We start from the raw sequence: 27460 nt of genomic DNA, 5'->3' as shown, positions 1-27460 counted from the left end.
AGTAAAAATACTAATTTTCTATAACAACTTAGACAAGTCTCTTCCCCAACCAATATTTAAGTTTTTCCTTTATGCCCATGCACATATGCAAATGTGTTTAAATGTGTGTACCCTAATGTGTTACCAACGAGAAAAAGAGAGCCAGCTACCAATCAACAAGATGAGAACATTTCACACATTTATTCTACTGTGGCAATTACCAAGCTACTAATACATATATCCATTGTCCAAGACAGTCTCCTGCACAGAAAAATATACCTAAAAGGAATACGTGATCACTGAAACCAAAATATAAACACAAAGAACATCAGGAGACAGATGCATTTCAGGTGAAACAGATTCCCAGAGAAAAACAGCTAGCCTGTGGAAGATGTCTTTAGAAGGCACTTTCAGAGCAGGAAAGGGGAGAGGAAGATCCTCCTGGGCCCCAACTCCTTTGTAAGCAGGTGGAGAGAGGTCACATGCAATCACTTCCAACAGTGATTGCCACCCCTCTTCTGTCATCGAGGTCCTGGGCAATGCTGTCACTTGGACTCTCCAAGAGCCCAGGGACCTAGGACAATGACATACAGCTTTCCCTCAGGAAGGTCTGAGCCTCAGGAGCTTGCAGTCATTCAGTACTGGCAACCACTCAACCAGACCACCTTCCCCACTGATCAATATGTCAGACAGCTCTCAAGACACAGATGCTGAAGTGTGGATTGCTCACAAAAGTCTCTTGTTCTGAATGTCTGTACGACTGAAAAAAGAAGGGCTTGGCTGTCATAAACAACTGCTCTGAAAGTCCCTTCTAAAGAGTGATAGCATGACTTTCTAAGTGGTCAGCGCTGCTTTTGCTTAAAAGTCATCTCACAGACAGCATGAAAGCAATGAGGGCTGTGAGGAATCTTTTTTTTTTTTTTTTTTTTGAGACGGAGTCTCGCTGTGTCGCCCAGGCTGGAGTGCAGTGGCCGGATCTCAGCTCACTGCAAGCTCCGCCTCTCGGGTTTAAGCCATTCTCCTGCCTCAGCCTCCCGAGTAGCTGGGACTACAGGCGCCCGCCACCTCGCCCGGCTAGTTTTTTGTATTTTTGTATTTTTTTAGTAGAGACGGGGTTTCACCGTGTTAGCCACGATGGTCTCGATCTCCTGACCTCGTGATCCGCCCGTCTTGGCCTCCCAAAGTGCTGGGATTACAGGCTTGAGCCACCGTGCCTGGCCTGTGAGGAATCTTAAAAGCAACAAAACCTCTGTTTTACAGGATCCCACAAAAAGCCTCACTGGTCATGCTCACTCTAAATGCTTTTTCTCTTTATTTGTTGTTTTTTTTTTTTTTTTTTTAAGAGGAAAATACAGAAACCAAAAAAAAAAAAAAAAAAAAAAAAAAAAAGGCAGCTGCATGCATCCGTATGTGGGCGTTTTTCTCCTTAATGTGCAGCCAGAATGCCAAAATACCAGCTACCCACTCAGTTGTTTTAAAGAGAGAAAATGACTTTGGTAGGAGAGTCTCTCATTTTCAACTCCCCCAAAACCTCTTCCCCAGCTGAAATAAAAGGAAACCTGCCACGCCATGCAGCTTTAGGCGTTGTTCACATCAGCACGAATCTTCCCATCCAATGACGGATAAGATCACAGCCATGCTAAGAATAACAGGATTCTTATAAACACATTGTCGCTTAGGCCAAAAAACATGACAGATGCCAAGAAACAGATGGCTGGTCCCTTTGGTGAGTTCTCCTTCACATACCCAACACACATGCATGCGCGCATGCGCACACAGACACACCCCCTTACCTCTCGCAGCTCCAGCCTCTGGGCCACAGCCTCCAGGCATTCTTGCCCTGTGCTTTCCACCGACAGCGTGCACTCGATAACATTGCTGTCCAGCAGGCGAATCCGTGTAACAAAGCAGTTCTTGCTCAGGACGTTGTAGCGCCGTGTCCGGCGGAGCTTCAGACCAAAAGGCATGGCTATGTGGTCCTCGGACGCCGCCCTCCTATCCTGGCGCACACGCCCCTGAGACGGCCTTAACAGTTTCGTGACTGGAAAATTACACTATCACCTGTGCTCCTCCAGGTAGGGAAAAGGGTGTCCATGCCCAGTGTGGTCCTCTGGAAGATAGCTGTAAATGCAAAAGAAACACCACGGTCATGCTCCAGAAGGGACCTGTCAATGGTACCATATTCCACACACACAGAAGCGCACAACCCCCTGCCAACAGATCACCATCCAGATTTGACAAGTTGCAAGTTCTGGAACTCCTAAGTGTCTTGGCAGAGCCCATGCCCTATGCCTTATCTTACAAGGGTGATACGATAAAAGCTACTTTACAATTGAAGAAACGAAGGTTCAAAGAGATTAAAGAATTCATTCACAGGTGCACAGTGTAAATGGTAAAGCCAGAATTTAAACCAATGTCTACATAACTTCAGTTCACATACTTTTTTCACTATGCAATACTGTCCACTCAAGAAAGTGCTAGGAGGCTGGGCGTGGTGGCTCATGCCTGTAATCCCAGCATTTTGGGAGGTTGAGGCAGAAGGGTTACTTAAGCCCTGGAGTCCAAGACCAGCCTGCACAACACAATGAGACCCTGTCTCTACAAAAAAAAAAAAAAAAATAGCCAGGCATGATGGCGTGTGCCTCTAGTCCCAGCTACTTGGGAGGCTGAGATGGGAGGATCTCTTGAGCCTGGGAGGCCAAGGCTGCAGTGATCCATGATCATGCCACCGCACGCCAGCTCGGGCAACAGAGTATGATTCTGTCTCAAATAAAAAAAAATAAAAAATAAAATACAAATTAAAAAGCCCACTAGGAGTGAAACTTGAACACTGGTGTTTTGCTTTTTAAATTTCTAAATATATTGTCTCATTCCAACTTCATGAACAACCCTATGGTGTCTATTTTACAGATGAAAAAAGTAAGGTTTAATGACTTTAGTGCCCCACTGAATTTAAAATTTGATCTTGTTCCACCTCACTCTTTGCAACACTGCCTCTTTTATTAACATTATTTACTTTTATTTTCATGTCTTATGTTTTAACTTTATTATTTACTTAGAATGAATGATAAAGTGGTGGGAATATGCATTTAATATAATCAGCTACTTCTTTTTTTTTTTTTTTCTTTTTTTTTGAGACAGAGTCTCACCTTGTTGCCCAGGCTGGAGTGCAGTGGTGCAATCTTCGCTCAGTGCAACCTCTGCCTCCCAGGATCAAGAGATTCTCCCGCCTCAGCTTCCCAAGTAGCTGGGATTACAGGCACCCGCCACCACACCTGACTATTTTTTTTATTATTATTTTCAGTAGAGATGGGGTTTCACCATGTTGGCCAGGCTGGTCTTGAACTCCTGAACTCATGTGATCCACCCGCCTTGGTCTCCCCCAAAGTACTGGGGTTACGAGCGTGAGCCAACACACCTGGCCAGCTACTTCCATTTTTTTTTTAATGGAAAGATATGAATTCTTCAAAGCACTTAAAAATCACAACTCTTTGTCCTTTTTTCAACAAATATTTAGACAGATGTGGGGAACCACCCTACTATCATCTTGTTCCTTTACAAAATCTTGATGCAAAAGTCCTGTAACCAAATCACAGATAATTTAACTTACTATTATAGTAACAAGACTTATAAACACCCTGATGTCCCACCAAATGAAAATGATGACATTATTGCCATGGATAACACAAGAATAAAATAACAACAAAAGTGGCCTTATTGCTCCACCCTGAGCCAGCAATCTTGCTGGGAGGCTCATCACACTTGTCTTTCAAAGAAGCCAGAAATGTCCAGAAAGCTTTTCTGTCCAAATGTTCTGTTCTCCATTAAGCCCAACGGACTATCTCTTGCTCATCTGATTGTTTTGTTAACTAGATTCAGGCAGATCCACTCAGGATTTATACTCTTCATCCATCTGCCGACACAGAATTACCCCCTGAGCCCCAAGACACTTGGATGTACAAATAGGAATAGCTACTACTTGTAGGAATTCTTAAATTAATAAATAAAATGGCTTCAATATTTATAAACCACTCCCTGCCGGTCCTCATGCCTCACAGAGGTTGTCAGGGTATAACCCTGCAACACAGCAAAACACACTCCCCAGCCTCCCACTGCAGGTCTTTGATACTTGCCGTGGGCACATTCCTTAACATGACAGGTATATGTTTTATGATGGCTTAAAATACATATGCTAGAAACTCTGGCTTGGTAAAATATATTAACATTTCTAAATCACTTTATGTTGGCAGAGTATCATGTTTACCTCTAAGGTAAGCCAGTCTGATCTCTTGATAGATACAGAAAAGAATATGAAATGACCCACCCACCCCCAACCTCAAGAAAAACAGCGGGGGGAGCCAAAATTCAAATATACAGCCCTTAGGTGTTTACTACTCATGAATTTCCCTTAACTTATTAAAGCACAGAACAGAAGACGCCAATATTCAATTCCTGCATTAACCAGAGAGCCTCAAACAGAGAAAAATATTTGCTCTGTGGGCACAAGCCACATTTCTAATTCTGAGCCAGGCACTTTACATTTGGGTGTGTGTCTCACTGTAAACACCTAGGAAAGAATGTGGCTGGCTTGGTACACACTGCTCCCAGCAAAAACAATCTCTACTACATATTCTATGGGACATCATTCGCAATGCATAACTAGTGAAATAAAAAGCAAACTTTAAACAACATGTATAGATGACTGCAATTTTTATGATAAACAAAAACACAGAAAAAGGAAAGAATGTAAGTTTGGCAAAATTATTATCTCAGAGCTACTTGATATTAAATAGAATTCTAACCTTGTATATTTCTACATTGTTCTAGCATCTTACAGCTGTCTTATATTATTTTTGTAAATAAAGATTATTTTAAAGTACATTATCTACTGAAAATGGTATATCAGGAGCAATGGCCTTATATTCATGGCTAGCAGATAATCTGGTAATATATCTCCTAGAAAATACATATTTTGATTTCTAAAAGACTTTTAAAATCTCCAGTTGACAAAAATACTTGCAAGATATGGTATCAACAAAATGTTATAAGAAAACTCATCTGATCCTTTTAAAAGTCAATGTCATGAAACAAAAATTGAGCATGGGGAGGGGGAGGTAGTACAGGCTGCTGCAGAGTAAAAGAGATTTAGGAATTATGAAAACGAAATGTAGTGTGTGAACCCTGATTAAATCCAGGTGTGAAAAAAAAACCTGTAAAAAATACAGATAATTAGGAAAGTTTGAAATAGAAAATAGAAATTAGATGACATTAATGTATCTTTATTAATTTTCTTCAGATTTTGATAGAATTGTGATTATGTAGGAATTGTGTTAAGAGATGCCAGTGGATATATCAGGGTTTATAAAAAAAAGTCATGATGCCTGTAACTTACTTTTCAATGTTTTTTTTGAAAAACCAACGCATACAGCTGGGCGTGGTGGCTCACGCCTGTAATCCTAGCACCTTGGGAGGCCAAGACAGGTGGATCACCTGAGGTTAAGAGCTTGAGACCAGCCTGGCCAACATGATGAAACCCCATCTCTACCAAAAATACAAAAATTAGCCAGTCGTGGTGGTGTGTGCCTGTGATCCCAGCTACTCGGGAGGCTGAAGCAGGAGAATCACTTGAACTCAGGAGGCGGAGGTTGCAGTGAGCTGAGACGGCACTATTGCATTCCAGCCTGACCAACAGAGCAAAAAATCCACCTCAGAAAAAAAGAAAAGAAAAGAAAAGGAAAACCAGCACATACACCATACACACATAAGCACATCTATAAATTCAAAGTTAAAACAAATACACAAAATGTTAACAGTTGTTGAATCTAACTGTGAGTATACAGATATTCACTCTACTATTCTTTTAGGTTTTGTATATACCTAAGTTTTCATAATCAAAAGTGAAAAAGAAGGCAATCCTTAGTGCAGATAGTAAACATGCTCACACTTAATCACTGCTGAATTTAAATGATGCTGCCTCTTTCTATGGACTTCTCTGATCCTTAGTATCACAGGTAGTCTGTTCTGTCTGAATTCCCACAGCCTTTGGTGCTTATTTTAACATACTAATCTAGCTTATGTTAAAAATATCAGCACACTTTGACACTAAACTCCCTCAGAACTAGAAACACATTTTTTTCACCTCTAACACACACATCATTTACCTACATTAAAAGTTCATGACATTTCCACCCAGAACTTGCATAGCCACAGAGCTGTGCTTCTGGAAAGAACTTTCAGGCACTCATTTAAGACATCTCTTACCTTTAGGAATGGCTATACCTAAATTATCCCAGGTAAACAATCTGCTTGACACTAATCTATAATAATAGGATTAGAGAAAAAGATCTCTTAGTCCTTTTCATTTCAATATTTTTATATTCTGTGAATTTATCCACTACTTTTAAGTTCTCAAAAAAGCCATAGCACATATGTTAAAATTCCATCTTTTACCCATCCACACAGGCACAGAGCTCCACCTCAAATGTAACTCAGCTCCCTGCTATATTTTATGCCCAGTAGGAATACCTCTGCTTGTCATTAGAACAGGGAGCAAAATATCTACTATAAAGTGGACTTACTGTGAAACTCACTCTAAGCATCTCCTTTCTGTTAAATAGTTGGGCTCCTGGAACCTTTCCAACTTTCCCCATGTGGCTCTCTGGGGCCCCATCATATTCATTTGCTCACACATACATTATAAAACCTGGAACTAAATGCCACATGCTCATAGAAAGGGCACATGTTTAGATACTTAAGATTTTCCTAATAAAAACTTTTTCAAAAGGGTTATCTCTTATAACCCTTTTGAAAAATGAGGGCTCTTTATAGAGTCCTCATTCTATTTACTGTAAGTTCTACTGTTTTAAGAGAAAGGTCCGTTAAAAATAAAAAGTCAAAGAGTCAGCCCTAATGGAAACGACGACTTAGGGTGCTAGAGATGTGCCAATTTAGGTTCAATAATTGTAACCAAGGAACCACTCTAGTGGGGGATGGTGATAGTGGGGGAGCACGGCGAAAGGCGGGGGTATATGGGAAATCTTTAAGACTTCCCTTCAATTTTGCCGTGAACTTAAAAGTGCTCCCAAAAATCAAGTCTATTTTTTAAAATAAACAGAAATAAGCTACTTAATAGTTCTATTGACCTATTCTTTAAGAACATATCTAATAAATACTATTAAGTTGCAACTGTTGCTGAGACCCAGTCATAGAAATTAAAGGAACTATACATATATGGCAGACCAAAGTGGGAGGGTCACTTAAGTTCAGGATTTCATAGAACAGCCTGGGCAAAATAGCAAGACTTTGACCCTACAAAATAAAAATAAAAACAATAGCTGGACATGGTTTTGTGTACCTGCAGTCTCAGCTACTTGGAAGGAGGATCACTTGAGGAATTTGAGGCTGCAGTGAACTATAATCATGCCACCACACTCCAGCTGGGCAACAGAGCAAGACTCTATTTCTAAGTAAAATACAGATCATAAAGCTAACAATGTTGACTCCTAATTTTTTTCAATACTGTGATTTTTTTCTAATTTCAAAACAAGCTTCTAACCCTCTTTTTCCTAGGAGCATCTTATAAAGAAAGTAACCTGGGACACTATTGGGGTGATGGTTATACTAAAAGCCCAGATTTCACCATTATGCAATACAGTCATGTAAAAAAAACCGCACTTGGCCGGGCACGGTGGCTCAGCCCTGTAATCCCAACACTTTGGGAGGCCGGGGTGAGTGATCACTTGAGGTCAGGAGTTCAGGACCAGCCTGGCTAGCATGGTAAAACTCCATCTCTACTAAAAATACAAAAAATTAGCCAGGTGTGGTGGCGGATGCCTGTAATCCCAGCTACTCAGGAGGCTGAGGTAGGAGAGTCACCTGAACCCGGGAGGCAGAGGTTGCAGTGAGCCGAGATTGTGCCACTACACTCTAGCCTGGGCAATGAGAGTGAAACTCTATCTCAAAAAAAAAAGAAAAAACTGCACTTGAGTGACCAACCGGGCCGACATGGCGAAACCCCATTTCTACTAAAAAAACTATATAAAAATTAGCCAGGCATGGTGGCAGGCGCCTGTAATCCCAGCTACTCGGGAGGCTGAGGCAGGAGAATCACTTGAATCCGGGAGGCAGAGGTTTCAGTGAACCAAGATCGTGCCACTGCACTCCAGCCTGGGTGAGAAGAGCAAAATTCCATCTCAAAAAACAAACAAACAAACAAACAAAAACTGCACTTGAACCCCCTAAATCTATTTAAAAAATAAAAATAAAAAAAGACTTAGATTTTCACCCTTCCATGATGAAAGTAATTCGGAATACAAAGCACGGTGGAATGACAAGGAAAGTGCAGTAAACTCTCTGAACTCTTCAGCTTCCAGGGTCTTTGTCTCAGTAAAGCCATTGGAAACTGAAAGCTAAAGACTAAAGAGAGGGAAAAATCCTCATTCGACTGAAGTTGAGCCGAGGGGTTCTAAGAACCAAGGTTTACTATTAGGGAGAGGAACACGCACAAACTTTCATGCAACTACTGGCTTTAATCAGAGAGGGGCAGAATGAATGGCAAAGTACTTACCCTCTTTTAGCCTCAGTTTACTCACCTATGAAATTAATACCTACGCCACCTATTTGTGAGAAGTGAGAAAACAGTTCTAGTGAGCACTCAGGAAGTATGGGCAAGTGTACTTCCTACTCTTCTCATAGTTTCAGAGTATGCTAGGTTTGTTCAAAGCATGGCCAAGGAGTTGTGCAAAGAGGAAATTGAGTACTTCACCACCTACTGTAGAGAAAGTCTTTTTAAAGGTTAAAAACCAAGGTAGGGGGTGGGGCAGCAAAGCAGAGTTTAACATGAAGCTATGACAATCCCGTGGAAACACTGACCAAGTAGAATGCTGAATCATGCATTTTCTTAGTTCAACCACTGCTACCTGGTTATCCCACAGACTCAGACACCTGAAGCATAAAGGAGAAAATCTCGGACTAAATGTCCTCTGAAGAGCCCATCCTGGGTGGGAAGAAGATTTCTTATTCTAGCCAATAGTATGTGTACAGCAATCCCAACCAGTGTTGTGATTGTCCTTTTTTTCCCCAGGGGAAACTGATACAAAATTCCTTTGGTCTTATAAAATCCATGAGGCCGTGTCTCTACAGCTCCTGGTGTATCACAGAGTCTCTCATCCTACGATCACTCTCATGTGTGTCTCAGCTCCCCAGTCAGAGGCCTGAAGGGAAAGACCTGTATTGGAGTCAGCTTTGTGGCCTTCTATAATCATAACATGGAGCTTTATACATGGCAGGAAGTGAAATAAATGTTTGTCATTGACATGGTTTGAATACATGTCCTCACCAAATCTCATGTTGAATTGTAATTCCCCGATGTCAGAGGTGTCCAGGTCCTAGGGGTGGCTCCCTTCTGGCTTGGTGCTATCCTCAGGATACTGAGTTCTTCCAAGATCTAGTTGTTGTAAAGTCTGGCACCTCCCCCGACCCCGCTCGCTCTCTTTCCCCCTCCTCTCCTGCCATATGCAACACCTGCTCCCCTCCTTCACCTTCCACCATGGTTGAAAGCTCCCGGAGGCCCTCACCAGAAGCAGAGCAGATGCTGGTGCCATGCTTCCCGTAGAGCCTGCAGAAGCATGAGCCAATTCAACCTCTTTTCTTGTAAGTTGCCCAGTCTCAGGTATTTCTTTATAGCCATGCAAGAACAGACTAACACAGTCATTACGAAGAAAGAATGAATCCTGAGATCACTGGGTTTTTGACACTAAGGCAAGGCAGGAGTCTCCAGCATGACCTCAGTGACCTGGAGCCTTAGATGGGTTTGAGTTTTGGGTTCTTAAGAGAGGGTTAAGCTACAAAGAAGAAGGATGAGAGTTAAGTTATTCCACTCACTCATGCTTTTTCAGGGGAAAAAACTGAACTTGGGTTTCCAAAAGAACATTCCCACGACCCAAGTTTTCCTTCTCTAGCCCCTGATCTGTCTTATACTGGGGTATTCTCACAGACAGAGATTGCACATCCAGACAAGTTCCTTGCAACAAATACAGTGGAACTACTGAGATGATAAAAAGTGTTTCAGTGTGCCCATGCTTGCTGAAAGCAATTTGTTGGGATATTTGCTCTGTAAACATCACATTTTAAAGGTCTTTTACATAGAATAGGCTACATTGCAACAGAACAGAGAAAACCTTCAGTCACTTCTAAAATTCACTTCTGAGTAGTCAATCAGCTTCCTAAACTCTAAAGTGTAAGTTTCCATCTTTACCTATGAACTATGGATTTTCAGTATTTTGTTCTCTCATTTTTAATTAAAAAAAAAATCTTCAAAGTTAAAAACACAAAGCAAAGAAAGACAGCTTTTTCTCAATTTAGAAAAGGTTATTTGGCAGAGCAAATACATCTTTAAATATGATGGGTAAGAAGAGGAGAGATCTTTCACAAATATCAATCAAATGCAGCATGTTCCTCTTTATTGAATTACCTGCACAGTCTGTATTTAGTGTTTCATTGAATTACCTGCACAGGCCAATGAAAGACAGAAGTTCAAATCCAAACCTAAACATGGTCACCGCACTTTCTTTTTAGTCCCCATGCTATACTATGTATACTTAACTCTTTATTTTTTTCTTAAAGGTAAGTTCTGAACTTGCCAAAAGAAGCTAACTGCTATTCAATTACATCCTATATTTACCAACAGTCTTTGGAATTTCTCCAGCACTCCATATTATTACAACTCCCAAGGACATTTCACAGACCTATGTAATCTTGGTGAGGGTGTAAGAAAGGAAAAACTGATGCAGCTAGTCTTTGTTGTGTATAAACCTGCATAGGGCACAGCTCAGTTTTGATAGTAATAGGTCATTTTCCTAAGGAAAGGCTAAAAAAAAGGGATGAGGTGGGAGGGGATGGGAAAGAATATTGAAAATGTCTACTCTTATTTTCCTTTAAAGGAAGGCAGAAAGGAAATTAGTATTGTGCAGTGCAAATGAAATTATTAGTTTTTTCTATCAATCAGTTTTAGAGCTGGTACAGTACCCAAATCATATCCATACATCAAATTATTTTTAGCCAAGTAAAGCTTTTTCTGCAAGGTTTAAAACACAAGCCCCTAACTTTAGTTGCTAATGAAAATAACATCAACAACAAAGACTTTAAAAAGCACATTTTAAGATTCCGTTATTTCCCTCCTAACTCACTTTTAGTCAGTGGTGAGATGGAAATTTGTCCTAAAACACATTTTCCATCTTTCTTACGCACTAACCATGTAAACGACCTTTCAAGCCTTTCTAAAGCTGTATGTGAAACTGGAAAAGAAAGATTCCTGCTGCGTTATAACTCACTACAGTAATACCTCACCTATATGAAATGTGGCTACACAGCAACCTGATCTATGCAGAACACAGCCAAAAACCAAGAAATGCAGCCAAAACATCCTTTGAGCAGTTAAATATCACCAAATCCTTAATTCCAACATCATACAAAAGAACACCCTTAGTTCATTTACTCTAACTTTAAGTACAGTTCTTTACAAGTTCCTTGACCTTGCTTCTTAGCCCTTAACAGATTTCAAAGAGACAAGGGACTGTTATTACAGACAAGCACATTGACATGGGATAAAAAATGGCAACAAGGTAGGTGACACGAAAATGATTAAAATACACACTCCAGAGCATACAACTCAGTGTCCAAAATGCCCTGTAGTAAATAGGAACCATTAAATAGTATCCAGCATAATCTGTTTAAGAAGGAAGAAAATAAATACATTTTTAAGTAAGTCCCATCCATGGTGGTTAAAAAGCCTCCATAACCCGGAAGCACCTTCACCAGATAGGTGGTTCTCTATCTTGCACATCTCTAACACTCTCTGTGAACTCTTGGGGTAAGGGGGTGGCTTCAAGAGGCAATCTTCTAGGAGGACAAGTTAGTCTGAAAAAGCTCCACCAGTTATTGTTTTCAAAGATCATTTCTCCACCCCCTGCTTTAAGGATTACTGTCTTGAGATTTCCAGAGAAACATGATTTTCCCACAGGAAGCAACTTAGAACAGGGAAGTTTTCATTTTTGACCTTAGCGAAACTTTCCTCTGAAGGCATTAGAAGTACATCTTGAATACTTATGGATAAAATAATGTTGTCTTGGATTTGCTTTAAAAATCACAGGGGTTTGGGAACTGGCTGGGGGTGCAGATGAAGCACCACTATGAGTTGACAGCCCTTGAAGGTGGGAGACAGGTATGTCAGGGGTCTCACCATTCTCTACAGCTTTGTATGTGCCTAAAATTTCCATAATAATAAGCTGGGGTTTGTAAAATAAAAAAATTTATTAAGTGATACTTTTTAAAGTAACCTGGTAAAACAGATAACAGTGCTCACTTTTTTACATTACAAGAAAAAAAGGGTCAGAATTTTCCCTCCAAACTAACTCCTTTGTCCTTCCAAAATAGAACCTGGGTTTCACTAGATAAACCGAAAGCAATAGTTTTCCCTTCATTATTAAAAGGCAGTAGGAAAAATTCTTCCTGTAAGTAAAATGACAAATTCTTTAGAATGTAAAGAACCACCAACCGGGCATAAAATGAAGGACTCTTCCTGGTCCAGTTTGCATAATCAATTCCATCAGAAGAATACCTGACTCTGGTTTACTCTCAAATGAGCTTTGTCTAGTCACGCCAGGAATGCTTTGTTGTAAGACACCCCACCCTTCTTTGAGAGACGTGCAATCTGCAACTCTTCAATTCCAGTTTTTTTTTTGCTGTCAGTATCTATATCCACAATGATGTATGTCCTAGAATGTCAGAGCTTATTAAACCTAAAAATCAGAATGAGAAATTCCCCACAAGTGTCAGAGCACTAAGAAGGTGATAATGAGCACCGCCATTTGTGAAGCAGACACACTGATGGGGCACTCTGCTGAGCACAATCTCAACAGCCCTACGAAGACAGAGCTACTCTTACTATACCATCCCATTTTACAGACTAAGGACTGAGGCTAAAGAGAGGAAATAACTTCCCCCACAATCACTCAGTGACTAAAGACAATCAAGTTCAAACCCAGAGCTCCATTTCACCCCATCTTCTTACCCAATGAACCATGCTGATGTGACACAGAAAGAAGGTTATGACCTTATGATATAAAAGTAACAATGACAATAGCAAGCACCCACATTCTACAAAAAACAACTGTGACATACCATCAGCAGTTTATCTTTGCTCACCCACAGTGGACATTACTCAGATATGGTGGAGGGGACCCTGAGGCTGGGACCCAATTTCAGCCCGAGGAAGTGTATCCAGAAGGCATGGTAGCAGAATCAGGGTCCCATCCCAGCCGTGGCACCCTGCCAGAGCCTCTTACCTAGATGGCTTATTCTACTGTACCACTGTGCTGTGGAGTGAGAGAACCTGAGCATATCCCACAGAACCTCTTCAAAAACCAATTTGAAAAACACAATCACAAAAGCAAATGGAAAGGTTTTCTAGCCAGAGCATACATATGACTCACTCATCAAATCAAAAGAAACTCGCTGAGGATAAACACACCTTTAGCTTGCTTAGCTCTTTTCCGGAGTTATGCGCCCCTCAGGGACAGAAGTAGCCAAGAAAGAAGGGCTATCCAGGAGAGACAGTTCCATGTGACCTCCCTCAGGAAAGCTTTCCACACCTTCCTTTCCCCTGTTTCCTTCCTCCCATGCCTGAGTGAGCTCCCTCAACTTCCCTCCCATGTCCAGGGTGTCACTTGCTATCTAAATAGTGAGCAGCAGCCAAGCCACTCGGCTAGCTCTCTCCATCTGGGTCTGAGCATCCAGCACTGAGCTTCCCTGGGAATGTTGCCTCATTCGCTGGTTTCTCCAGCCCCAACAGCGAGCCTCACCCAGAAGCAGTCATTTCCATGCCTAAGTCACTTACACACTGCATAATCATGGGTCCGAAGCTGGCTCGCTCCCTGAATTTCTAACATGGGGATGAAAACAGTCCCCACCACCTAGAGTTGTTGGGAGGGTTATAAGTTAATAATCTATAAATTCCTGGCACATGGTAAGCACTGTTTATGTGTTTGCCATCACTGCCTTTCTTATCCCTGCTACTTCACAGAATACTGCAGGAAGCCCAAGGAAACACACTGACTGCTAAATACCACAGCTGTAAAAATGTTTTCCCAACAAGCCAATGGTTACAGAGCCGAGAATTTTTAAAGTTAAGGCTGTTCATCACAAGGAGAAAAAATATGAAACCAAAACATGCAACTACAGGTCCCACTGACTGGCAACCGTGACAGGGTGCCCAGTGGGTTTCAGATCTGTGACCACTCCAGTGAATTAGGAGTACAACCAAGTGGATTCTAGTGTATAATGCAATCGTTTCTCCAGAGCCAAGAAGCTGAATCAGAGGGGAGAAAGAATGAAAACAGGTATGAACTAGTGTCAGCTGTTAAAGAGTTGTATAATCCCAACTGATGTAATCAAATGTTAATTACTAATAGGGAAAAACAAAGCTTCTAAACAGACATGGTCGTGCTGCTTCTTAAAGGTATACCATGGCCACACATGCACGCGCATGCACCACAAACTCATTACAATTGTTCTTTCTTCACTCTGTCCCCTGCCTTGTAAAGACACACAACACACACATACCCCACACTACTTAAGTGGATACTTGGAACAACTTATGTTGTACTAAGGAGCTCTCAGTGACATTACAAAGAAAAAGAACCTGTCTAATGCTAGCACAGTAACTTTACTGCTGTAAAAATAATTTGTTAGCATACTATCATTCCTGTTACCATCGGTGACCTCAAAACAAGATTTGTTCAGCTGCTTGCATCAGTGCTGAGCAAGCCTGGGCCTCAAGGGACGAGATACTGCATGTGGGGATGGCTCTTCCCCTGTCTGCAACCCTGTAGGGTATAAGCACATTAAGGAACAAGAGGGCAAAAGTCAGGTGCTTCAGTTTTCAAGTGGGACTCTTAGCTCTTAAAAACTGCAAGACTTAACTATGTACAATTTCTAACAAATTTGTATCTAATAAATACAGCAAATACTACACAGTAAACCTAAGTCAAGAGACTCCTTTTGCTCTTCTGATTCACGTTTCAGAATGCGAAGAATTTCAAACCTCCCTGGGAATAAACACCATTTACTAAAATTGTTGTACATAAGCAAAGAAACTGTGGAAAAATAAATGTGTATTTCTTCTTCAATTAGATTATAAAAGGGCAGAAACTAACAAAATTTTATATAGTAGTTGCACCCCAAATCCCTTTGCACTATAATTAGCACTGACTCTGAACTCAGCAATGTCACTCTGGGGAAACTTTCATTGGAAATAAAAGCAATGAATCTTAAAAATTCTGTATAAGGGATGCTGCATTCAATGTCATCTGTAGTAGAGGGTGGCAACTCATAACAACCTGAGTATCCATTATACATAGTTCAAGTACATTTTGGCATATCTACATTATTTAGGCTATTCTGCAGTTATTAAAAATTACTTCAATCTATATTAGCTCTGAACAATGCTCATGATGTGTTACTAAGTAGGAAAAGTTGCAGAGTAATATATAAGGCAAAACCAAAGCAAATAAACCAGTTACCCTGTATATGTTTAGGTTTATATGAGCTTGGAGAAAACCATGGAGTATTTCCATACTCAGAGGGATAAGAGGAGGAACAGAGAAGAAACATCTACTTTCTCTTACATAATCTTTGGATTATCACCATTGTATTTGGGGGAAAAAAAATCTTAATCACCTAACATATATGCTCCTCCTAAATACTATATATGAGAAAATTTGGAAGAAGTGTTCCTTCAGTAGAACACTCATGATTCATTGGTCATTTCAGCTACAATAGCCTTTAAATTATTACTATGTGCCAAGAAGTGTGCTAAAGACTTTTACGTCTATTTTCTCATTTGTCTTCACATGCCCACTTTACAGATAAGGAAACTGAGGCTACATAACCTGGCCAAAGCTCCAGAGCTAGCAGGTGGCAAAGGCTGGCTCCAAAGCTCAATCTTTCCCCATTAGGTTATACCATAAGATGAACATTTACATAATAAAATAAGTAATAATATGTAATTATTTATTAATAAATAATATTTAGAGCACTCTCCCATTATCACATGGCTTTCAGCAACATGTACAATCATACACTGACTAAAAACAAAATGTACACAATAGTACATTTTGCTTTAAAAACAAAAACAGGATCAAGCATTCCTTTTTAAAATTAGAATTTTTTGGTCTGGCACAGTGGCTCATGCCTGTAATCCCGGCACTTTGGGAGATCGAGGTGGAATGATCACTAGAGTCCAGGAGTTTGTGACCAGCCTGGTCAACATAGCAAGACCCACATCTCTACAAAAAATTTAAAAATTAACTGAATGTGGTGGTACATGCGTGTAGTCCCAGCTACTTAGGAGGGTGAAGCAGGAGGATTGCTTGAGCCTAGGAGCTCAGGGTTACAGTGAGCTATTGCATCACTGCCCTCGAAATGGGGCAACAGAACAAAAACCTTTTTTTTTTTTGAGATGGAGTCTCGCTCTGTCACCCAGGCTGGAGTGCAATGGCGTGATCTCAGCTCACTGCAACCTCTGCCTCCCGAGTTCAAGTGATTCTCCTGTCTCAGTTTCCCAAGTAGCTGGGATTATAGGCGCCCACCACCATGCCTGGCTAATTTTTGTATTTTTAGTGGAGATGGGGTTTCACCATGTTGGCCAGGCTGGTCTCAAACTCCCGACCTCAGTGGATCTACCACCTCGGCCTCCCAAATTGCTGGGATTACAGGCGTGAGCCACCATACTTGACCCTGTCTTTATTATCCCCCCCCTAAAAAAAAAGACTTATTAAAACAGCTTATGTCCTGAAATTTATTCTTTTGAATTATTAGGGTTTGAAAGCTCAGTCTTTTTCTACTTTACCTAAATATTTTAATAACCTTTAATATTTTCTGATTATAAATTCATTATAAAAATATTGGAAATGATAGAAAACTAGAAAAAAAAAATCACCCACGTCACCACCCAGAGAGGACCAATATTAAAATGTTTGCATATTTTATTCCATTATTTTAATTAAGTATATGTTTAATTCATTGTGTAACTGAGATTGTATCATCTTATTTGATATCTTTCATGATTTATGATTACTATGTATTATTTTCTCATGCTATTAAAAATTTTTCAAAAACAATTTTAAACTGTTGCGTAATATTCCAGTGTATGGCTCACCATTTATGTAACCATTTGCTATTGTTGACAACTTAGGTTGGTTCTAATTTTTTGCTATTTTTCAAAAACAGTTACCTATACTTCTGATTCTTTCTTTGGAATAGATTCTTCAAGACTGTTATCGAGTCAAAAACTACACATTTTTAGAAGTCTCTTATTGCATACTCCTAAATTGCTTCCCAAATAAATGTTAAATGCAGAGGCTATCACAAATGACTATGATTTCCATTTCTTCACTTGTAAGATGACTGAAACAATATGTTTTCTTAACCACTTCAATAAAAAGAAAAGACCCACACTTGGAGTCAAAAGAACCAAGTTCTTGCTATATCTTTTTTCTCTTACTGGGTTACCTTAAACATGATTCCTCAAGATGGTAGAAAAGCTTTAGTAAAGGAGAATATCAATCCCAAAAGGGATACCTCAAAGTCTCAATGCCCTCATGTGAAGGAAGTCTAAGAAGTAGAAAGCCTCCCAAAACCCAGTCAGTAACAAACAGGTGAACTGTGAACCTTAGGCACAGCCTGGGTATGATCAACCATCAAAAATATCAACAATCCCATCTCTCAATAGCTACAGTGCCATGTCACAGCACCTCAACCTCAGAAGATCTAAGGACAGGTTTTGAGAAGTGTAATACTGTTGCCCCCTACCAAGTGTTAACTACAGAAACATTACTTGGCCCAAACATCAAATGACTGTACTCCCTTATATTTATATATCATTTCCTCAAAAACCATTATCTGAACAGGACAGAATATAGATTTCAATATTCCCCAAAGAACAAGAAAAGATACCCTCTCTGCCTACCAAGTTGTATGAAGTGATAGGTAAGGATAAAAACAGAGCAGCAGATATGCTGGGTGGCTGGGAAGAGAAGAGCCCACACAGAGTCAAGGACAAGAAAGAAACAAGAAGTGGATGAAAATTTGCAATCATCCACACAGTGTTCTAGGGCTCAGGATAATCTACAAAACATGTCAAGTAAAAAGGAGGAAAGGAGATGACAAGGGTACATAATGGCTTAAAGAGAAAATAAGAACTTTAAGTAAGATTTTTTTGAGTAAAGATTATATCCAATCTCACTTTATTTCACGTGAATGCAACATTTGAAACAGAAGCAAGGCCGGGCGCAGTGGCTCAAGCCTGTAATCCCAGCACTTTGGGAGGCCGAGATGGGCGGATCACGAGGTCAGGAGATCGAGACCATCCTGGCTAACCTGGTGAAACCCCGTCTCTACTAAAAAAAAAAAAGAAAAAGAAAAAAAAAAAGAAACAGAAGCAACTGGAGGGTCAAACAAACGCAGAACAAGAATAAAAATTGCCGGGTGCAGTGGCTCACGCCTATAATCCCCAACACTTTTGGAGACCAAGGCGGGCAGATCATCTGAGGTCAGGAGTTCGAGACCACCCTGGCCAACATGGTGAAACCCCATCTCTACTAAAAATGCAAAAAAAATTTAGCCAGGTGTGGTGGCGTGCGCCTGTAGTCCTGGACTCCCAGCTACTTGGGAGGCTGAGGCAGGAGAATCACTTGAACCTGGGAAGCAGAGGTTGCAGTGAGCCAAGATCACACCACTGCACTCCAGCCTGGGCAACAAGAGCAAAACTCCAACTCAAAAAAAAAAAAAAAAAAAAAAGAATAAAAATTAAAATATTCTAGTTATCTATTACATATGATTTTTGAAAACTGTCTCATTTACACAGACTCTGGAGCCTTATGAAGTCATTAGTTCTCAAGAGTACTGCTGCTCTGAAGTCAGATTAGTAAACAAAGATTCCAATATAGACATTAAAATAGGCAAGAATGAGCTGGGCGCGGTGGATCACACCTGTAATCCCAGCACTTTGGGCGGCCAAGGTGGGCGGATCACGAGGTCAGGAGATCGAGACCATCCTGGCTAACACGGTGAAACCCGATCTCTACCAAAAATACAAAGAAATTAGCCGGGTGTGGTGACGGGCGCCTGTAGTCCCAGCTACTTGGGAGGCTGAGGCGGGAGACTGGCATGAAGCCGGGAGACAGAGCTTGCAGTGAGCCGAGATTGTGCTACTGCACTCCAGCCTGGGCAACAAAGCGAGACTCCGTCTCAAAAAAAAAAAAAAAAAAAAAAAAAAAAGGGCAAGAATGAAGACTTCTTTCTATTACCTGTGCATGGATACTCTCAAGATACTCAAGACAAAATGAACTGATTTGGACACACAAAAAAAGCAATGGTGCTTAGTCATTTATGAGCTAAATCAGAACCTGTAGATGATGCTAAACACTATCAAATAAAAATTATTCAAGGTGACCATCTCTTGATAGCTCATTCCAGTAACAATTTTCACTGTCTTAAAATTTCTTCTTTGTAAAATATACTTACTCTACCGCTATTTTTATGCTCTGTTATGCTATTTACAGACTCTACTGCTAATTTAATTTACTTCCTCTTGAAGTCTTTCATTTTGAAAAGGGCAGCTGGTTGCCATCTTCCCTACACTGCACCTTCATATATTTAACTCTCATTAAGACACTCACTCCCTCATATTCTCCAATATAAATAATCCTACCTTTCTTACCTTCTCTTTTTAGGTATTATTTCTTTTAATTATCTCAGTGGTTCTCTATTAACTCTAAATTCTCCTTGTCTTCTTAAGTTATAGTATTAAAATGAAACAAATTACCTTTACCACCTAACTCATAGAGATGGGCTTATTATTTAACAGAAAACACAGTGCAGGCCAGTTGGATTTTCCCATAAAATCTGCATTTGAAAGAAAAAAGTTCTCACTAGAGAAAGACCCCCTCACCTCCAAAAGATAAGCATGCTATCATTTGCATCCAATAATAAAGAACAGGACAAAAGGAAAAAGAAATCATAGAACGGGTCTAGAAAATATAGGTGTTATTTAGTTCCATGCCTGGCACAGTTATTTTAATCCAGTCAATCATTAGGAATTTGATGTTGGATGTGGTGGCTCATGCCTGTAATCCCAGCACTTCAGGAAGCCAAGGCATGAGGATCTCTTGAGTCTAGGAGTTCAAGACCAGCCTGATCAACATAGTATCACCTCGTCTCTACAAAAACTTAAAAAATTAGCAAGGCATGGCAGCATACACCTGTGGTTCTAGCGCCTCAGGAAGCTGGGGCAGGAGAATAGCTTGTGCCTGGGAGATCAAGGCTGCAGTGAGCTATGATCCTATGATTGCACTACTGCACTAAGCCTGGGTGACAGAGTGGGACCCTATCTCTTTAAAAAATAATAAATAAATATGAATTTGGAACTAGAAGTTAGGAGATGGCTGAGTTAAAGTGGCAAAATGCAGATGTTCCCATTTTTTTCCCAACTGAAAAATCACTTCAAAGCAATGAGAGAACGAGACACAGATGCAAAGAGTTCCATGATGAAACAAGAGTTCCTGATGAAACAAGGGGGTTTCAGAAACCCCCCCCAACACAAAATATAAATACAGAAGGTAAAAACCTGGCAGAGAAAGCTAAACTTGCTGTCTGTATACTTAACTTTAGAGATGCAAGGGACCAGGTGTTTTGTTTTGCAAGGGAAATGGGCAGGTTATGGGTAGGGAAGGGCTTGAAAATAGGAGACTTGTTTGAATGTCTTTATTCCTCTCCATGCAGATGAGAACAGAAGGTCATTAGGGGTCTCCAAGAGGGATGTCTTCAGGGCACAAAAGTGCGAGGTGCTGAGATTATCTAAAAAGGTTGGACCATGTGGAAAGTTATACAAGAGGCGTTTGTTTCACAAAGCAGTTGGAGGTGTGTGGGAAGACTTAGTCAGATGTTCAAAGAAAACCAAGAGAATGAAAAGGTTAGGCATTTACTTAAGGAAAAATAAAAAATGTGTTCGACAAAGAAAACACCATCTAAACACCACACTTGGCTTAGCAGTAAACAATACTCACTTATTCATACTGAATAGAAAGCACTGAACTGCGTCTAACCAGAGTATTAGTGTTGCTAATTATCCTGGAAGGACGGTGGAGGGGAAGATGGAGCATAAATGAGATTAAATCATTTATCGCCCACCACCACCACCATCCTAGCTAAAGTTATTGAGCACTGACTGTGTTTTGTATTTTTATTCTGAGCACTTATAAGTGAGCCTTGTATCTCTCCCAGGAAGCTGCCACAAGCCAAAACCCACCATGAAGCCTTCTAGACTCAAAACAGAGGAATGCTTCTCAGGGAAGGACAGATCCCCTTGACTGCCTTGAAGGAAGCTTTGGAATTCTTTCAGGAAGGGGAACGATAGGAGCACTTCATTCAATTTTGGGAAATCTGTGATAACCACTGGGATCAAGGCCTCATTAGACAAATGGTATGAAATTCTCCTTCCTATAATTGCTAAGAACAGATGAATATGGCAGAGTTGATGGACTCTGAGCTGGAAGAAGTGGACCTACAGATAAATTCAAAGTACGAATGACCTAGACTTCCAACTCCTCACCTCCACCCACTGAGTAATACAGAGGCGAATGTAACCACAGACATGGAGAGTTCTATACTGCGCCTAAATGCATGAAGAGGGCTGAAGATATCTAGTCCTTTATATTTCCATGGTGATTCCTTGTTTACAGACATCCACAGGTGCTGGCACTTATAATGATCAAACTACTCTGGGGTCAGGGGTAGAGGGAGGGGTGTTAATAAGTTATGATCAATAAATGTTCATGACCCAAAACTATACCCTAATTTAACCAAAAATCATAGTTGCCATCTATGGAGCACTTCCTCCATACTAAACTCTGCACATATGTTATCTCTCATACTCATGTCATCAACTCTGTAGAGGCATTATCCTCAGTCTACAAATGAGTAAATCAAACTTTACAGAGTCTAAGTAACTTACCTGAGATACACTAGCTAGTGATGGAGCTTATACTGTCTCCATTAGGCTATGTGGTCTCCCATCTTCCAGAATGTCTTAAGTATGAGCCTTTATTGTGATTTTTCCTTAGATTCTAGTGGGGTACAGGAAAGTAAGTCTCTACCAATGGAAATATAACTTAGAGCTCACCACCTGCTGATGGTGTTGTGTAAAACTACTTACCACATTAGGGAAACAGATTCTTAGGAGTACCTAGGGTTGGGACAATAGGAACAAAGTTGCTAGACCACCCAGGGCCCCGAACGAAAAGGAAAAAGAACTGAGATGAGAGGCAATGGGAGGTTAGAAATCAGGGTCTTTACCCAATGTGTGTGTTTGCTGGAGGCACACACCCAGGGGCCTTTGCTAAGTATTGTTCCCCTTCTGTTTGAAAAACAAAATCAACCTCCCCAAACCCTCTCACATTCCCCCTGGTAGTGAACATAGGCCAATCTCAACAATGTAGTGAAAAAAATAAATCAAAACATGCCAAAGTTCTCAGATGTTTACATGACAAACTGGCATATCCCATGTTTTAACTCTGGTACATCTCCGTAAATCAGGAAAAGCTGATTCTATGTCACCGAGATGCATCAACCTTCCGGTATTCAGATTTATTTACGCACTTTCGTCGGACTCCCCAAAGCACCTATTTTTTTTTTTTTTTTATTCTACCACAAAATAATAAATACTGGAAAAAAATCTATATACTTTTATATTTTCACAGGTAAGTGCAGAAATGAACACAAATTGCATTGCATCCACTTCTCTTGACCCAATTCCTGTACTAAAACAAATTGAAGTAAAATATGCCTATTTTTCAAAGCACAATCCTAAAGTCACTAATTCAAAGGTCGTTCACATATGACTAGAGAAAGAAAAGGAGAAGGAAAGACAGGAAGTAAAGTGAAGGAAGGAGGAGGAGGCAGGGAACACCTTATCAGAGGTCCCCCAAACTTAGCCAGACTAGAATTAAAGAAACTGCATCAAAGACTGTTACATCCAGCTGGGCACGGTGGCTTATGCCTGTAATCCCAGCACTTTCAGGGGCTGAGGTGGGCAGATTGCCTGAGGTCAGGAGTTCAAGACCAGCCTGGCCAACATGGTGAAACCCCGTATCTGCTAAAAATACAAAAATTAGCCAGGCATGGTAGCATGTGCCTGTAATCCCAGCTGCTCAGGAGGCTGAGGCAGGAGAATCACTTGAACTCGGGAGGCAGAGGTTGCAGTGAGCAGAGATCACGCCACTGCACTCCAGCCTGGGAGACAGAGTAAGACTCCATCTGGAAAAAAAAAAAAAAAAAGACTGTTACATCCAGTTAGAAGAGCAACAGGGCAAAAAAACTCCATCAACATATACTTTGCAAATAGCCTTTGAAGAAGGTTTGAAAGCATTTTGTTGAGAGCTAACATGTTAAGCAGTGACCTAAAAGATGAAAGATAAGCTGGCTGGGTTGAAGGGGCCCTTCTCTAACATGCCTGGGAAGAAGAGGTAAATGCTGACCATATGATCTTGGGCCAGTGGCAACATAAATAGCTGCGTTTAAGAGAGAATGAGGACCAAGCATTACAGGATCACTTTCCTAGAGATGCTATGACATTCCTCCAACACTGCAGTTGTGTTAGCAAGAGCAGACAGATGCAGTGCAGAGTTGGGGCCTAAAGTCGACACCTGAAACACTACCCATCCAGCCCAAAGACCTTACCCTATAATAACAGTAAATGATACAAGGGAGAAAGCAAGGGTCCTATACACCATACAACATAGAAGCCAACCTTTTAAACATTAAGAGCTTCTCCACCCAAACTTGAACTAAATTTTGTACTGACCACAGATAATCTTCTACTTGTACTTACGGGCCAAGAAAAGTAAGTCAAATTTGTTAAATTAAGATTATGTTTCAGAGTAATTTGACCCACATTTTTAATAGAAATTTATTACAAATATTTATCACGTACTTTGTAGGGGCCAGGCACTACGCTGGACAATAGGGTTAAAACTGTTTAAGACAGACACAGCTGTGCTGCTCTCACAAAGCCCACCTACCATAAAACATTTTAATCATCTCCAAAACAACTCTCTGTACAGGCACACAAAAGAGTCAAAATCACTGAAGCATCTAAGCAGGGCAATATCAGAGCTGAGCACATAAAAACCATGTAAAAGGAACCAAATAGCATGCTGTCATCAGTCTTATCTTTTTCTTAACAATATCTGCCCTTTGTAAAATGCCAAATACCAGAACATTCAGGAGCATCATTAACTTTCACCCATTTTCACTGAGCAACTGAAAGGCGTCAGACACTGTGGATCTAAAGATGAGTACAACCTGGCTTTTGTCTTCAGAAAGCTCATAATCTAGTGGGGATGAATTCTTCAGGATCACAGAGGGCAAACGGCCTTCTCTGGAAAGAGGTTTTTGACAGCTGTGCTTAAGAAGATTTTTGCAAAAGTGACACTGTAATATTATTGCCTTTTCCTCAATACAAATTTTCCCATCACAAGCACAGACATCAGAAAAGGCTCTTGACCTCTCGGCTATGTTGCAATGCATTTCATCAAAATGAGCTTGTTACCGCTTCTCGAAATATGAAATTCTCTCTACCCTTCCACCCAGCATTCAAAGACATCAGAATTTCCCCTAGTTCGTGGTGTGGCTAAGACTGCATCGAAAGACAACATAAGATGGTTTGAGAAAGGTCCTTTAAGATCTGGGCCTTGCCTAACTAAATAATGAGGAAAAGGAAGACAGTGACAATAATGATGGTAATTAATAACCGCAGCTTCAACGGAATGGGCATTTATGGTGTGTCCAGCATGGTGTTAAGCATTTTCAGTTTGTTATATCATTTGGCCCTCATAACAGTCCTGAGGTAAGTATATTATTTATACTCATGTTATGGATGACGAAACTGAGGCTTGAGGAGGTTGAGATTTTGCTCAAGGACACAAAGCCGGGAAGTGGCAGAGCCAAGCCCAAAACCGTATCCATCTGTACCATGCCCCCTCCCCTTGCCCACCCTTTTCCCATATGTGCCAGTCACCTGCAAAGAGCAGGAACCATGGAACCACCATACTGTTTCTAATCTCCAAGCCTTTGAGTATTATTGCTTCTGAGAGGCCACACTTCCCAATTTTCATCCAGTTGACTCCTATTTGTCTTTCAGAATGTGTTTGGAGTCAACTTTCCAGGAAAGTTCTCTAAACTGCCCCTCTCTAAGGTTTGATGCCTCATCTCTGGATTTGCTCAGCCTTGGACACGGACTCCCTCTCTCCCAGTACTTATCCTACTGTGCCACGCAGTCATGAGCTGCACAAGGTCATGGATCATTTTGTATTCAACTCTGCAGCTCCAGAGCCTCGTAGGGTACTTATCAGCAGCAGGCATCACATCACTGTGTTGGCTGACTGAACAAATGCATGAGAAAGAGAACTGAAGTAAGGACTTATTCTAGGATGGTCTCTCTGGAGTTAGAGATGCCTGAATTCAAGTCCTGACTCCACCTCTTATCAACTGGCCAATTTATTTAACCTCTCTAAGCCTCAGTGTCTCATCTATAAAATAAAGGCTAACAGTAGCATCTAGCTCTAAAGTCTCTTCTGAGAGTTTAGATTTTGCAGCTTAGCTCTAAAGTAAGTGACACATATGTTAATAAATGTTAGTTATTAGTAATAAAGTATAGGCCAAAGCCAATCCTCTTATAATAAACAACTTTGCCCTTGGTTCCCAGCTTTGCTTTCTCCTACAATCACAAGGCTTTGAGCAAATACAAAGTCAGTCCTCTTACAATGAGGCAACGGGGTGGTAGAATCACTTTGTCAACCAACCCAGGACCCTTCCAGAGCTAGACATTTAAGGATCCTTTAGGTTTCTCCACAAAGTTACAAGGCAGAAAATGTTTCACATATAACCTTGAAGTAAATCTTTTCTCCCAAAATAAGCATTTCCCTGGGAATTGATACCCCAGCTGAGAATAAAGCAGCTGTTGCTGTTAACATTTACCTTTGCCAGAGCACTATTAATTGTATCATGTTGATCATCAGATCACAGTAAAACTGTATAGTTAAAAATCGTATTGTTTCATGCCATATTCAACAAAGCATCCTTGGCTATAAATAAGACGAAAGAGTATCTCCCATTGTATATGCATAAATGAGAATACCATGCAAGATGTTAGAATTCAGTTATATTTGTGTTCCTTTAAGAAACACAAATTGTGGCCAGGTGAGGTGGCTCATACCTGTAATCCCAATACTTTGGGAGGCCAAAGCTGCCGGATCATTTGAGGTCAGAAGTTCATGACCAGCCTAGCCAACATGGTGAAACCCCATCTCTACTAAAAATACAAAAGTTAGCCAGGCGTGGTGATGCATGCCTGTAATCCCTGCTACTTCAGAGGCTACAGTAAGACAATCACTTGAACCTGGGAGGCGGAGGTTGCAGTGAGCCGAGATTGCGCCACTGCACTCCAGCCTGGGTGACAGAGCGAGACCATGTCTCAAAAAAAAAAAAAGAAAGAAACACAAATTGCTTAATATGGCATAACCCCCTACCCAGTGGCATGGGCAAGATTTATTTTTAAAGTTACATTTTCTTTAGTATGATTTTTAAATCCATAGATGATGATTTAGGACTGAGAATGGCCTGGTAAAACTCTAAAATCAAACTTCATTTTATATGCTCTCACAATGCTTCATGCAATGTAATGTTAGTTCACAGATAAAACTGCTGTGTATGAGCTCTATCTACAGTGGCTGCGGGCTGCCAGTGCTGTCACGGTATTCCAACTTTTATTCACTGGTCAATAAAGCAGAGGTCCCCAATCTTTTTGACTCTAAGGACTGGTTTCAAGGAAGACAATTTTTCCACAGACGGGAGTGGGGAGTGATGGTTTTGGAATAAAAACGTTGCACCTCAGATCATCAGGCATGACTTAAATTCTCATAAGGAGAGTGCAACCTAGATCACTGGCATGAGCTGTTGACGACTGGGTTCCTGCTCCTACGAGAATCAACCGCTGCTGTGGATCCCACAGGAGGTGGAGTTCAGGCAGTACTCACCTCCTGCTGTGAGGCCAGTTCCTAACAGGCCACGGACTGGTACTGGTCTGGGACCCCTGTGATAAAGCACAACTGGATGCCCCTCTAGGCTTACAATGAAAAACTTCAGCACTTAGAAAGCTGGATTTGGAAGAAGACTAAAGGATAAGACAGGAACACAAGACAGATTTCCCCAAGTCTAGTTCATCTGAGACATCTGCCAGAGCAAACATCCACCTGCTTCCTTCCATTCTTTTCTTTTCTATCCTCCTCCTCAAAAGCAGTTTAGTTACTACACTCAATCTTGGTTTAAAGACCCAGGTGTCATATCTCACAAATACAGCACTTACAGT

The 27460-nt window shown here is 40.8% G+C and overlaps 1 protein-coding gene across 1 annotated transcript in view; it reads right to left on the bottom strand.

The window, feature by feature from the left end:
* The window catches only part of PTPN14 (protein tyrosine phosphatase non-receptor type 14), a 206802-nt gene that overhangs the window by 117350 nt on the left and 61992 nt on the right, over positions 1–27460 (bottom strand). Inside the window, exon 2 of the mRNA XM_010372954.2 lies at positions 1773–2100. Coding sequence (XP_010371256.1) covers positions 1773–1946 — 174 coding nt within the window. The 5' untranslated portion in view covers positions 1947–2100. The remainder of the gene's footprint in view (positions 1–1772; positions 2101–27460) is intronic.

This window comes from Rhinopithecus roxellana, chromosome 8 (assembly GCF_007565055.1).
Source record: "Rhinopithecus roxellana isolate Shanxi Qingling chromosome 8, ASM756505v1, whole genome shotgun sequence".
NCBI classification, from domain to species: domain Eukaryota; kingdom Metazoa; phylum Chordata; class Mammalia; order Primates; family Cercopithecidae; genus Rhinopithecus; species Rhinopithecus roxellana.
Note: the sequence above shows the minus strand (reverse complement) of the source record. Positions and strands in the feature narration are given on the sequence as shown.